The 15524-nt window shown below is 28.7% G+C and overlaps 1 protein-coding gene across 7 annotated transcripts; it reads left to right on the top strand.

The window, feature by feature from the left end:
* Positions 1-5582: 5582 nt before the first annotated feature.
* LOC106758998 lies at positions 5583-14706 on the top strand. 7 transcript variants are annotated; one of them, XM_022785942.1, is made up of 18 exons: positions 5583-5775; positions 7215-7258; positions 7389-7446; positions 7968-8051; positions 8590-8673; positions 9933-10135; positions 10297-10394; positions 11133-11219; positions 11307-11445; positions 11637-11885; positions 12204-12343; positions 12443-12637; positions 12795-12885; positions 12979-13081; positions 13710-13817; positions 13914-14013; positions 14150-14257; positions 14352-14706. In XM_022785942.1, the coding sequence occupies exons 6-17, from the start codon at positions 10037-10039 to the stop codon at positions 14190-14192; spliced, it is 1452 nt and encodes a 483-aa protein (XP_022641663.1). In that variant the 5' UTR covers positions 5583-5775; positions 7215-7258; positions 7389-7446; positions 7968-8051; positions 8590-8673; positions 9933-10036; the 3' UTR covers positions 14193-14257; positions 14352-14706. The 7 variants fall into 7 exon arrangements, with proteins under 7 accessions (XP_022641663.1, XP_022641660.1, XP_022641661.1 ...); XM_022785939.1 differs by having other exon boundaries at positions 7385-7446; XM_022785940.1 differs by having other exon boundaries at positions 7212-7258; positions 7385-7446.
* Positions 14707-15524: the final 818 nt, after the last annotated feature.

The raw sequence follows: 15524 nt of genomic DNA, 5'->3' as shown, positions 1-15524 counted from the left end.
AATTAAATATTGTACTAATTATAATTAAAAAGTCATTATTTTTATTTAATTAAAAATAAAAAAGACATAGATAAATATAAATTACCAAAAAAAAAAAGACTTATTTCAACTAATCTCAAAATAAAGTTAAGAAATTACAGTAAAATCAATCACAAAGGTTCAACACTTTACAAAACGTAAAAATCATAAAAAAAATAAAGGGAATAATGTGAAAAAATGACGAAGAGGACTAAATTAGATTCTTAAAAAATTCTTAAGCTCTTTTGATGTGTTTCTCCAAGTCTCTTTAAATATATATTTAAATATATATTTGATTGTATTTTATTTTGAGTTTTCTTATGATAATGTAGTATCTCCAAGTCTAATTGTCTTATAACTAAATCCAATATTTTTAAGATATATTTAATTTTTATGAAGATTTAAAAATATTTAAGAAGATTTTGTTATATTCAAAAAAAAATTCAAAATTATTATGTTTTGATATATTTTATATAATTGGATAAGATATTTATTTCAAAATATCAAATAAAATATCTAAAGATATATGTGTCTCAAACTATCTTTCATCATAAAGATTATTGAATTATTCAAGTTTGTTTTTTTTTTTTGAAAAAAAATAAAAGGAAAAAATTATAAGGTCTAACTTTTATTGTTCATTCCTTCTTCTTGGCTTAGTCAAATTTAGTTTCGCTCAACTAAATTAGTTTTTTAAGTGCCAATGTTTTTCTTCACTTTTTCATGCTTTTCTTGCATTCTTCATTCAATGTTTGACTTGATTTCTTGTAGCTTAAATAATTTATGAACTTAAATTGCATCAATACAAGAACATTTATTAAACTAAAAAAATATTTTTAACCTATTTTTATATCTCAAGTTCATTTAGTTATCTTAGAATAGATTATAATTAAAACAGAATCTTAAGCCCAAAAGCCAATTAAGAAATCAAGATTAAAAGTTAAATGAAGGTATAAATAGGCACTCATTACCCGACCTTTGGTTGGAGCTGACTCAACCAACATTTGACCCGGACAGCTCGATCGAGGCACGTTCGACCGAATTTCACTTAGTATCGGCTCAATTTAGTTTTTCACTTTGACCACGATTGACTCGACCAATTCAAATTTCAACCTATACTAATGAGGTCAAATTTCGGTTGAGACCAACTCAGCTAATTTCGATCGAGTCAGACTCAATCGAATTTTGGTTGAGCTAAACTTGGCTGAGTTTCGGTCAGGGTTGACTCACCCAAATTCTGGCTAGGGTTGACATTTTCGAATTTCAATATGGGTCAACATGGTTGAGTTTAAGTTTGGGTCGACTTTATTGAATCTTGGTCAGGGCTAATTTGATCAAGTTTGGGTTAGGACTGACTCAACCAAATTTTAGTTGGAGTCGACTCGATCGAATTTTAGTAATGGTTAACTCATTCGAATTTTAGTTGGGGTTAACGTAGTCAACTTTCGGTTAGGCTTGGCTCCCTAAAATTTTGGTCAAGCTCAACTTCGCCGAATTTTGGTTGGGCAGTGTTAGCAACAAGGAAAGAACTGAAGATAAGAATATTTTGATGATGACAAAAAGCAAGTCCAAGAATCCAAAACAATGCAAATGACGTTAGAAGACTTGTTGTTTACTTTTAAGCTTTTATAATAAGTCATTTGTGGTTGTGCATTGGACTTAGAAGAATACATAGCAGGTTGAAAGATTACATAGGAAAGAGTTTTACTTTAAAAATTCTCTAGAATAATCGATTATCATAAGTAATAATTGATTATTCCAGTTAATTTCAATTTGTCAAAAAGTCTCTAGAGTTATCAATTATCACACATGATAATCAATTATCACAAAGAGAAAATAAATTTTGAAATAACTTCGAGAATAATTAATTACCACTTATGATAATTTATCATCAATGACAATTGTGAAAATGAGTCTTCAATTTCCTAACCTAATTTTCAAATATTGAGTCTATATATATATTTTTTTAAACCAAATTTTAAATTAACTATTCATTTGAGAGGTTTATTGTTATGTTGCAAAGAAACTCTCTACACTTTTAAAAAGTGGCTTATAAAATCGATCTTTGGATAGAGAAAACCGAAGTTGAACGTTTAATTAAAAACAATTAGAACTAACCCGAGAACCTTAAAAATATCTTAATTTTAGATTTATAAAATCCAAAAACATTATCCAATTTAAATCCAATTAACTAGATCGAGATTTAAAATTTTAAAATTCAAATCTAATTAAATGGATTGAGATTTAGAATTTAAAAATCCAAAAAATAATCCAAATTATTATGAATTGGATCTCAAATTAAACCATTTAAAAGGTTATACACCCAAAAAATATATTAAGCAAAAACACAACCAAAAGAAGAAAACTAGTTGCAATAAAATTTGTAATGTTACCCCTCATTTTTCTTAACTCTCCATAAAAACTTTTCCTTCTTTCTCTATAATTTTCTTTCTTTAATTTTTTTTTTACTAAATTTTCAAATAAATTAAGTTTCTATTTACTCTAAAAATTTCTTCTTCTATCTTTTCAAGTAAAAGATTTTAATGTAGGTTTTGATATTGTATAAATTTTAAAACAAATTAGTATTTGTGAAATTGTCCAACAAGTATACATGTTATACTTTAATACTTGAGATGATGGGGGAACTTTTAACATTATTCCAATTACTTGTGTGATTAACTCTTACGAAAGTCTTTTCATCTAATTTTGTTAGAAACTGAAATATACCAGTAGGCTTTAGTTCCTTTGAGAACTTCAATTCGTTTTAGCTACTTTCTTTTCTTATAAATATTTATAGTAAAATTTATTCACTCAACACCAAAATACTTATTAGATATGCATTTATGCAAACATTTCTGCATAAGTTAATTATGTTATTAACATAAAACAAGATTAAAGTGTTTATTTGCAATATAAATTTAAGTTATCTTATGGCAAACTATAAATAGTTTATGAACTTATTTATAAGTCATTTCAAATAATTACGCTACGTTAAGTTATCACGAAAAGATAAATTACTATCAGGTCAATGCTCTAAAACTATACCTCAAAAAAAGTAATGTCAAGTCCAAATATAGTATCTGATATAATTTATGATTTTATGATTTCTTCTTAAAACTAATTAAAATTTATGGCATTAACCAACATATATGTATAGCTTGTACTCTAAAACTTCATGATATATTACATTGCCTTAATAGTAATTTATCTTTTCATAATATATCTTAACTTAGTGTAAATATTTGAAATAACTTGTAAACAATTCATGAATTATTATTGGTCAATTCCAAAAATGCTAATTTATTTTAAAATGATTTTTTTATGTGGTTTCAAAACCAAATTTTTGTTTTGAGTGAATAAATTTTGATGTAAATAAATATTATATTTATGGAGTCGAATGTTTCATATGAAGATATTTCTTTTAGTCATTTCTTCAGTACTCGTTTTTCATGAATGGATGGTAGTGTGCTTGCAAAAAAAAACTCTGACATCTAAGTTAAGAGAGTGTATCATATAAAAAAGAGTCTAAATCATTTACTTCGATGATTAAAGTGTTATAAGATGATTATGAATATTATAGGTCCTTACCTAGAGGACCATGATGAACACAATGATCTATTTACTTTTTGATGCATATTATGCTAAGTTAAATAATATCACCCAGTAGAATATGACAGATTAGTTTAGGAAAATGATATTTTGACACTAATTTTTTGATACCATTTTGACACTGCACACGTGTCAAAATGTAGTTGGACGATTTTAAATTAAAAAAAAAAACTTTAGTTTTTTCTTTCAAATATGTCTTTGTTTTAGCTTTTTTAATTTGAAATCGTCCAACCACGTTTTGACACGTGTACAGTGTCAAAATAGTGTCAAAAATTAGTGTCAAAATATCATTTTCCATTGGTTTATGACTGAATAGTAAAGGAAAATGATATTTTAACACTATTTTTTGATACCATTTTGACACTGCACACGTGTAAAAGACTAAGACTTACCTGTGATTGGGTAGCTTAAGTTGTATACAGTACACAACTCTTCTCATTATTTGAAGAAATGTGAAAAACTTTTAATAACATGATATTGAGAACTGTTGGTTATTTATTGTCTTATACTACAAACAAATGCAAAGAAAAACAAAAATAAATAAATTACATCTTTATTAATAACCTTACCGGTACAAATATTTTTGTGTTGAGTAAATAAATTTCGCTGTTAGTATTTATAGGACAAGAAAATATTTAGAAGGAATTCAACTTCTTAATGAAATCAAAATCTACTGTATATTTTAGTTCTTAACAAAGTTAGTTGAAAAAACTTCTAATCATAGTTAAGTGGGAAGTCATAGAAAAAATGTCGCGAAGTCCCATATCACCTAATCCAAGTGACAAAGTCCTCTGATATAACTTATATATTTGTTGATCAATTCCTCAGATACTAATTTATTTTAATATGAATTTTTACATGGTTTTAAAACCAATTATATTGAGTTGAGTGACTAAATTTTCCTATAAATGTTTATAAGAAAAAAAAAGCATTTAGAATGAATTAAGCTTCTCAAATAAATAAAATCTACTGTTTTAGTTGTTATTTGATTAGACTTCTATGAAAATTAATTCCTCAAATGCTAATTTATTTTAAATTAATTTTTTATGTAGTTTCAGATCCAACAAATTATCTACAAATCTCACATCACCTATTGATACATTCAAAGATTAATGTGTTATATCATCACACATGATTAAAAAAGATTAATATACACATTAGTAATGAAACTCAAATGAACAAAATAACTAATAAAATGTATTTGATTTAGAAAGTAAACATAAAAAAGAACGTTGAATACTAAAAAATAAAATAAACATATATTGTAAAGAAATTATTTAAAGATATTTTAAAATCAAAAATATTTTTAACATACAAGATATAGTGATATTTGTTTCTGCCTTTAATTTTTTAATATTTTTTAGTTTTGAGAGGAAGTATGGGAAACTTGATTTTTAATTTTTCTTCCTATACTATAAATGAATTTAAATTAGATTTTATTTATATTAGAGAGTTATTTTGGGTTTAAATTTTTTAATGTTTTTAGATAATCTTTTAAAAAATATGAAATAGATAGATTCTAAATTTATTATAAAATATTACCAAAAACATAGGTACTGTCAGCACTTAGAAAAAGAGTAAAATTAGAAAAAGAAACACCAAAAAATATTTCTTATTTATAGAGGTATAGTTATTGATAATAAATATTTTTAAAAAATATTATTTTTTATTTTTTTAAAGTATTAGAAAGCATTTTACTACTATGGTTAATGCACACCCGAGAAATAGAAAAATAAGAAAATCATCATCACTTGAAGGTATTATAATTTTTTATAGTAAAATTTAATATATTTCATCTGTCTCTTTATTGTAAAGTTCTCTCATTTATAATATAATTAAATACAGTCATGAAAGAACACAAAGAATAAAAAATGGATAGAAGAAAAAAGTATGACTTTTATTTTCAAAAAATGTGAAATAAAGTTCTGTACAGTAACAATTCTTTAAAAGAAGAAACAAGGAAAGCTGAAGCTATTAACAGAGCAACATCTCTGCAATGTCCGATGAAGCGACTGTTCCTTCTGGCTGGTTCTTTATTCTTCACCATTCAACTCGCTCCGGACTCAGCGCTGAACTCTGTCACTGCTTGTTCATGTGGGTTTCATATTTGTGCCGCATGGCGGTCGCAATCGGTTCAGCTTGGTTCCGATGGTATTTGTTTTCTCTCATTGGAAACCATATTTCTGTTCCTCTTTTCTCAATATATGAACTGGATCAGACCTTACCTAGGATGAGTTTCGAATAAGTAATTTACTGTTAGGGTTTAGATTAACTCAGTCAAGTTCATAAGATCATGCTGTCTTTCTCAACTCAGAATAGTTCATAAAATTTGTAAGAAATTATAGTATTTTTTCCTACATTTTGAGCATGCACATAAAAGTTGTAGTTTAATAATAATAGTAATAATAATAATTATGGAAGGTCTATTGGTCTAACATAATAGATGGTATTTGTAATTTATAAAAATAATTTACCATTTAAATGAGCTAAATTGGATACTGTAAAGACAACTTCTACAAGGGTGTTTTCATTTCTGGTAAAAATATTTTTTTTTGGAAATGAGAGTGTTTGCATTTGTGTAAATGTTTGAAACAATTTATAAATAGGTTAATAAACTATTTTCAGTTTATCTCCTCATAATGAGTTATGAAGACAACTTACACTTAAACTTACATCCCAACTGTAACACTTTATTTTTAATTTGTTTTCAATAATAGAAATACCTTGTTGGAAATGCTTGCATCATAAACACCTAGAAGCACAGTGGTGGTGTTTGAATTAAATTCACTCTTAAATATGTATAATGGAAGAAAGCTGTTAAAATGAATTGAGTTTGCAAATTTAAATCAAAAGACTGAGGCAAAGGCTAACAGCACAAGTTATAGGAGAAATGCTTGGAAGTCCCACATTGCATACATCAAGACTTTGAGTGCAACTGATATGTATGTGGGGCAACTTCTTTGGTTAATACTAATTTGTTTTAAGATGGAATATTACTTGCTCTAGTAGGATTGCCCAGTTTTCCAGAGACATTCCCCTGTGGGGATGTGTGTTGTAAAGTCTCATAGTGTCTGCTACCTTTGATAGTCCTCCTTAAATAAAACGGTTTCAAAACCAGCTAAATATTGTGATTGAAAGTCTGACTCAAAGGAAGCAGTAGTTTAAAAGAATTCACGCCTACCTTTGATAGTCCTCCTTAAGACATAGGTTTCAAAACCAGTTAAATATTGTTGTTGAAAGTCTGATTCAGAGGAAGCAGTGGTTTAAAAGAATGAGAAATGATACTTAGATACAAATTTTTTACATTCATTTGACACTATTCTTCTTTACTTTTTACTATTTACTTTTTTCTTAAAAGTTTAAAAATACTTTTTTATGATCATTTTATCCTTATGTGTGTCAAATGAATGTAAATGTGTCATCCTACCATTACTTTAAAAGAATTCACACATTTAAGAGAAACCAATGGAACACCTGATGTGTTGTCTAAATGTGGTTTGGATTTGGAAATTTCTTTTAATTATTTTACCAGATTTTCTTTCTCTAGCTTTATCAGCTAATAGTGTTGGCATTACTTTCTTTTGAAGTAGCTGGTGTACTTCTGGGACATTGAAGTAGATACAATGTGTTCATGGTAAGACATTTGATAATGGGTACTGAAACAAATGTTTGATTGTTAGAAAGTTGAAGCAGATCTTCTTGTTATTTTTCATATTCTTGTAAAAAATTATTCCAAATAGATTTTATTCTTCCTTGTTAGACAGCTTATGCACATCTCTGGTTTGTTGATATGTGCTGGACACATCAGAAAAGGAAATTAATGTAAGTGCCCTAGGGATTACGGTGTAATATTTTTCTTTTTGTGTTATATTATTTCCATTTACAATTTTAAATTAAAGCGCGTAAAAATATTCATCTTATTTTAATAAAATCTTACCAGAAAGTAAATCCTTCTCAAAAGCAGACTGTTGGATGCTGGATAATACTTATATATAAAAACAAATTATATACACTAGCGACATGCTGTTTTTGTCTTATAGAAGGTTAGATAATATAAGTTCATTAAGCTTTTTAATCGATTTAGTAAGTTCCAAAGCATATGTTCAAACAAGAGGATCTGTGGTTTAACTCTGTTGTTACTTCCAAACTTAATCTTGAATGTTATTATCAAAATGTAGTGTAAATGTCATCTAGTATGTTTAAAAAGTATGAGACTAGACTATTTGAGTCCTAACAGTTGTTTCATGTTTTTCTTGGTGCATTGATGTTTTGATTGAATGATCCTATGGGTCAAGTACTCTTTGTATTGTTAATATTCTGTCATTGTGCCATCTTTTTTGCAGTATGCAAAACTCATGCCAGCATGCTTCACATATTCAAATGCTCAAAGCTTGTGGGAAACATGTGCAACTCCAATTCTTAAACAGGTAATCTTATGGTAGATTAATTCTTACCGTCATTGTTGGTTTCATTTTAAATTACTAATAACGTGTTATCTAAAATGGTCACATTTGGATGTATAGTCTAAAAGGCTCAGTGGATGAATTGTATGCTATGCACGAGTCAAACTGATATGAGATGTCGATTAACCTTAGTTGCAGGAATTTATCAAGATTAAACATATTTGTTAATTGTATCTGCTACATTCATTATCTTTTTTATTCTGGACTGATATATTGGTTAAACAAACCTTATAGTACAGAGTTCATTTTGTGTAGTGTCCATGGGTCATGCCAAAATTGCCAACCACATATGGTGTACATACCAAGCAAATAGTTCATTCCTATAAATGGTCATTTTATGCATTCAATATCAAGTCCATCCATACTTTTCAATTTATTTTGTTTTCTATTAACATTAGTTCAAGTTTTCCCTCTAATCATTCCATTCTACCCACTGCTTGTTTGTCGAACCTAGATGGCTTTGAACATTAAATCTATCATGTGTTGTCCTGTGCTTTTACAGGTGAAGAGTGATTTTACCAGATATTGCTATGGAGATGAGCAGCATTTGGATGATACATGAAAACAAATATTCTTATATGACCATGTATGTTATTTGAATTAGTGAATAGTCAATTAGTTGCTTTTATTTTTTGTATATTATTACTCCATTTTCATACTTTTAGGAAATACATAAAACATAAAAGTAACATTTATTTTTCTCTGTTCTCTGTTTGTGTTTCATTTCAAATGAAACACAACACAGTACGTGAACCAATTTCCTACTTAAATTTGGGGTGATTTGGTTCTGAACATGGTCAAAACTGAATCCTTCTTAATACATAATGATATATTTGTCATTAACCAACCATAAAATAAACTTAAACTGTTAGGGGATTGCATATGAATCTTTTTTCATACTATAGACTCTTAACAATCTTCATCCGCACTGGCAGCATTAGCCAGACAATTAGATTGCCACTGCATGAACTTGTTGATAATGGAATTTGAACATTCTTCTAAAGTAGCTTGTGACATGTTCTTCAGTTTTGGGACATCATTTTTGTCTGTCTTGCCTCACTGTTGAGGAATACGAATAGAAGTTCTCCTGTTCTACCATTGATTCTTGTAGAAGTATGATTGTCAAATTTGCATTGGTTAACCAATCAATAGTACTATTACTCATGTCGCATAACTGACTATTTTTTTCACTACTTATTCTATGATCTGGAGATTAGGAAAATTAAAATAGTGTAATTTTTCTAATTTTAATTTAAACAAAAATTAGTAAATTAGTAGAATAGGATGCATAACTTATGTTGCTGGTTCATATCTTCCCTTGTGCACACACTATCATATCTCTCTCTGTATTGTGAGCTCTTTTAAGGATGTTATGTTCCCTGGTCTTTTTTTACTCATTTATTGCTATTTATTTAATTTAAAACTCCATTTATGTTCATTTGGAGGTATATCATGGACTTTGACCTCATCTTAAGCTTATAACTTCTATCCTTATCCTTAGCATTTATAATTACTCTTTTTCAAGCTTCTTTTTGTATTGTCTCAGCATTTGAGATTCAACTATATACTTTTGTATTGTCTCAGGCTATTTTGGGTATCACACTATGTGTTGGTTTTGGAATCTAAAGCTATGCTAATTCCTTATTTAATTATTTCCAGTTGCCTTTAGATTGGCCTTTAAATTTCCATTGTAATCCACTTGGCATTTAGTAGACTACTTTTAGTAAATTAGAATAACATCTTCAGAAAATTTTTCAGATTTAGCTTTAATACATTTGTAGATTGATAAAACAAATTAATACATTTATTATTGCAATTAATAAAGTTTTTTTTTATTATATATAGAGAGAGACGGAAGGACACTCTCAAAATTGCAAACCAGCTTTCTTGCCTTTTCTACTTCCTTCAACCCAGCATTCAAAGAGGGAATTCCTTTCTCCTACTCAAAAATGGACGTGAGATTATCTTCTGCTCAGACTAAGAACTCTGAGGATGTTGTGGCCAGTCCTGCAATTCAAATTGGGGGAACTGGAAAATCTTGTCATCAAGTATTTTATTAATTTTTGCTTTTTTGTGATGTCCAATTTTTCATTTTGCATGTTGGAGTGTGTTGATTTTTTTTATTACTCTTTGTTGTTCATTTTGTTTCTTGATTTTGAGGTACATTTGGATGATAACACATTTGTTTTGTTGGTTTTCCACTGTGAAGTGCCGGCAAAAAAAGGAGAATTTTGCTGCAACCTGCAAGAACTTAAAGAAAGGGAAGAATTGTCCGATTAAGTTCTGCCACAGGTGTCTTTTGACTAGGTCAGTTCAGCATTATAAATCTTGGATTTTTTTTTTTTTAGATGTTTGTATTTTTCATAAAAGTGTGATATGCTTAGCATCACTGTTGAGGAAGAAATCTCAGCTAGGTTACTGCTATATTCCTTCCTATCATATGCAGCATAGCAAAGATATATATGAAGATATGGGAACAGTGGAACGGCATAGAGGAGCAAAAGGCCTTGTTTTTGGCCATGTTTATGGGAAAGCCTTTTTTAATTTGCAGCACCATCCAAAGATCCATTTTTTTGCAAGAGTATACAAAGAAATCACAAAAATATCTTGTCTTGTACCAGGTCACTGGTATCCCTCATGAGATACTATATCTTGTGTGAACTGGGTAGGACCATGAATAAAACAGTTGTTGTCTATAGTTGTTTATTTTGCTGGATACCTGTGGCCTTGTACAGAAAAAAGACAACACATTTTGGTGGTTTTTGTGTGTTTCAACTATAGTTGCAAAGCAATGGGATTTTTGACACACATCCAATGCAAGGAACAACTTAAAATTTTCTAAAAACTATGACTAATATTGTTTTTGTAAATGTGAAATGTTCCAAATGTGGGGTCCAAACATGCTATACATTTAGAAGGAATTAGGCTCTGATTGTCAGTTGAGATATACATGGTACAAAATGAAAGGATCAGAGAGTATAACAATACAATACTTGTATATACGTATATGTTTTCTCCAATGACGATTTTCCTGTGATGAATTAGGTATGGAGAGAATGCTGAAGAGGTTGCACAGTTGGCTAATTGGACATGTCCGAGGTGTCGAGGCATTTGCAACTGTAGTCTTTGCCAGTGGGTTTCTTTTCAATTTGTTCTATTTGCTTTTTTAGTTGGTATTGTATCCATGAGTTCATTCTGATAAAGGAGTTATGTTTGTAGGAAGCGACGAGGTGAACAGCCTACTGGTCCCTTATATCGTAGTGCCAAGGAATCTGGCTTTAATTCGGTTGCAGAAATGCTTTCTATGAAGAAAAATTTAGAAACATCAAATCCATTAAATGAAGGTAGTCTGGAAAAGGTATGCTATTTTTCTACCTGTCCCTTTGCTAAATCTCTTGTGGTTGACAGATTTGGTTGAAAGGGATCTCTTGTTTAACTGTGCAAATTCATGATATGTTAATGATGATAAGAGTTAAAATGTGTTTATATTTTAATTTATGATAAACTTTTCATGAGATGGTTCCTGTTCTTTATTGTTATTTCTTGCAGGAGCCTGAAGTACTTCTCTCTGGGGAACTTGGAAATGAACATTTTTCAGATGCAAATGATGTCGCTGAAGTTTACAACAAAGATTATGGTGGTGATAATGTTGGTGCCATGTTCCAAGAAGAGATAATTGCTGAGGAAATTCTTTTGCCACCTGGCATGGAGTTAAAAGAAATATTTGGCATCGAGTTACCACCCAAAGAGGTGGGGAATGCATTGCAGATTTTAGAGTTTTGCAGAGTGTTTGGGAAGGTATGGTTTCATGTTAACAATTTTTCCTGATGTTTTTTTCTTAATTAATTGCATTTAATAGTTCACTGATTGAATAACCACAATCAGCTACAGAGGGATGTTATCAAATTGGAACTAATTATTGCTATCAATATCATTCAATTGAACGTTTTGACCATGAATGATATTCCGTTCTGTTACATTAAATTATATACCTTAGAAAAAATGGTATTATTGTTCAAGCTTAATTGTTGCTTTATAGTTATGGTGTTGCAGCCATTCATAATATATTTATTAAGTGTTTCTTCACTCGTTAGTCCTCTGTGTAATTTTAATCAGGGTCTTGATCTCAAGGAAGGAGAAGCTAAAGCCATTTTTGAAGAATTGATCAGTAGAGAAAGTATGGATGAGCATAACTCCTCACTGATTCAATTTCACTTTAGATTGTTGGCATTGATCCTTGGTGATTCGAAAAAAGAGTGAGTTATCCCTTACAACTCTTGTTTGAAGTTTTCTTAGTGGTTAATTTTTTTTGAGATGCTTGAATTAAAGTTTCCATATGGATGATTTTGGTGTAGGTCTCTATCCTTATCAACCAAGAATGAAACTAATTCATGGTTGAAACATTTAGAGGATTTGATTATGCAAGCACATCACCTAAATGATTTCCCTTTGGATTGGTTTCAAGAAGGCATCAGTGGATACTATAAATTGGATTTGTCTAAGAAGTTTAAACTGATGACTTTTCTTTGTGACGAAGCTTTGAACACTGCGTAAGTATTTCAAGTCCTATTAAAAACTATTCCTTTTTTGTGTATTCTTCTTTTGTTTTGTTACTTTCACCACTTCATCTTTCTTTTGTTTTTTTTTTCTTACTTTTGTTGTCTTAATATCAATTAAATTGGTTGGAAACTTGCTTAATATGTCCAGAAAACTAAGGAGCTATATTCAGGATGAAAATTCAAGACATGCAAAAGAAGTGAAAGAAACAAAACTTAAGATTGCTGCAGCCAAGGNAAAGGTAATAGAAAACAAGATGTTATGATGCTCTTTGTATATGGATTATCCTTGCTGTTATAGTGTGTTCATAATTCTGTGTGTATGATATGTACAGATAAAGTGTCNTGCACAGTTGCAGAATGAGAGGGCCAACGAGAATGTTAAGGTTGGCGAAGCACACGCTGAGATGTTAAGGTTAAAAAGCACAAGTGAAAAATGTATGTCATGATTAATTGATTATGAATTATGCATCATTCATGTTAACTTTGCTAAAGTTCTCCACTTTCATCTTTAGGTCAAAATGTTTTGGTGTGGTACAAAAATCCATGGTTTAAAGTTATCCAAGTGTTATACAACTAGTTATTAGCTCAGGATTCTGAAAGCAAAATAAAATGTTGGTTTTGTTTTATGATCATACTAGGACGAAAAAGAACTAATAGGAATTTCAAACAACTGTAGGTACATAGGTTGTCTTAGGTTTTGCTATATTTCGTTTGCATTATTATATACTGTTCAATGCTTTTATCATTTAGTATCTTGACTCTTTTCTCGCACAAAAGGATTCGCTTACATAATATCATTTAAGATGTTCACTTTCTTAGTTTAAATTCCTCGATTTTGTATTTTTCTAAACATCTTGGTAGGTCTTGGTTTGATAAAGAAATAATGTTTTAATGTGGTAAAAACAGAAAATAGATTATGTGTAGCTAATTTTGTTTCTTAAATAAATTAACGCTCTTAACAAGGCCAAAATGGAAATTTGGATACATATAGTTGTTTTATATGTTGCTAGTTTTAATGTTTATACTATTTTAAGGGTTGACAATTGTTTTTCTAATGTTAAAGACAAAAGTGGATGTGATGCCACGAGAATCAATCCAGTGTTTGTGGATAACAATGGGATGACATTTTGGAAGGTACAAAGTTACAACGACGAATGTGTTTTGCGGCAAGGTAATTCTCAAAATTTATGAGCTAAAATTTTCTGATTGATGATACCATTTTGACTTGGGAATTAGCAAGTTTTTTTAAAAGAAAGCAACAATGCAGATATGAAGATACAAGATGAAACTGCCACTTTACCTGAAGAAAGCTGGTTTTTGTACAGTCTCACCGATAAGGATGAAATTGATAAATATATATCTTCAATGTGAGTATTTGAAAGTTTGAATTGCTTATATTTTGTTAATGAACATGATAGTGAATTTTTAATGTCCTATTCGTAGGTTTATATTTGTAGACTAAGCCACAGCTATTGAATTGTATGTTTCTTTTCTACCTTCCAGGGCTAAAAGACTTAAGAGCCACAATTCTCAAGCAAGTTTGTAGGAGTTTAGGTTTAATGTTAATTGTTCTTAACAGCATAATGCTGGCCAAAACCCTCATTGCATATGGTATTGTATTAATGAGACTCTTTTAAATTTATCTATTAATAACAATATGTTGCTAAGATTCTTTTTAACATGATATCGTTTTTTGTTTTCGTAGGTTTCGGTAGAAATCTCTATTTCCTGGCCAGAGTAGGTTCTTCCTTTGTTTTTGGACTCAAGGGACCTTCATTATTGTAATCATTGTATATAATTTTTTTGTATTTGATTTTAGTGGAATAAGAAATTAGATGATTTTTTGTAATTTAATTACTATTTATAGTTGTATTATTATTTTTTATTTTTTATTTAACTAGTTAGATGTACAATAATATATTCATCGAAAAGTGATGATGTATTCTGAATATTTCTAATAGTAACAATAAGAAGAATTCTAGAATTTTTGTCTTGATCAAACGTTAAGTGTTACTATTTTCCATAACGATATAATCCGTTGAAAAAATATTAATGGAACTTAAAAGGTAAATGACACATTAAGAACATAAAAGTTATGTAAATCTATTTTTTAAGTATAATTGTTAGTGATAAAAAAAATCTTTAAAAGTTTATAATATTCTGTCGTTTCTAAACAAAGTTTTCGAACGATAGCCATAATATTTCATTTTAATAATATATAATTATTAAATGAGACATTCTATATGAAAGAATGAAAGAAGAAATAACTCAATAAACTATTACAATTATTTTAAATAAATATTTATAACATATATATATATATATATATATATATATATAATAATTCTAAAAGTAATATTTTATTGAGTCAAAAACATAATATTAATTTTCAAAAACTGATATATACAAAACTAAATTATCTACTTCAAAATTTCAGCGTCAGTCTCCGACACTGCTGAATTCATATGATCATTCTCATCTCCTGACATCATAAAAATATAATTGTAAGTAAGAAAAGCAACAAACAAATAAACATATACGAAAGACAGATTCACTCTCCAGCAAGTTTCTCTTTTATAAAAAAAAAATTGAATATACCATTTTCACCATTTTTATTTAAAAAAGCGAGTTCAAATATAAACAAATTTAATAAAATAAGTCTCTTCTGTTAGAAATTTATTATATACTTTAATTTTTTTAATAGATTTATAGGTTTATAAACTTTATCTGATAATTATTTGTATTTTATCTAGTGTCATTTTATTTCATCAATATTTGAAATATAATTGAATTTATCATCAGATCATTTAAGAAAAAAAAATTAGTAGATAAATAATTTAGGAAAAAATTGAAATGTTCATACTTATGTATTTACATT

This window comes from Vigna radiata, chromosome 1 (genome assembly GCF_000741045.1).
Source record: "Vigna radiata var. radiata cultivar VC1973A chromosome 1, Vradiata_ver6, whole genome shotgun sequence".
In the NCBI taxonomy this organism is placed as follows: Eukaryota; Viridiplantae; Streptophyta; class Magnoliopsida; order Fabales; family Fabaceae; genus Vigna; species Vigna radiata.
The sequence above is the reverse complement of the archived record's forward strand: the minus strand, read 5'-3'. Positions and strand labels throughout refer to the sequence as shown.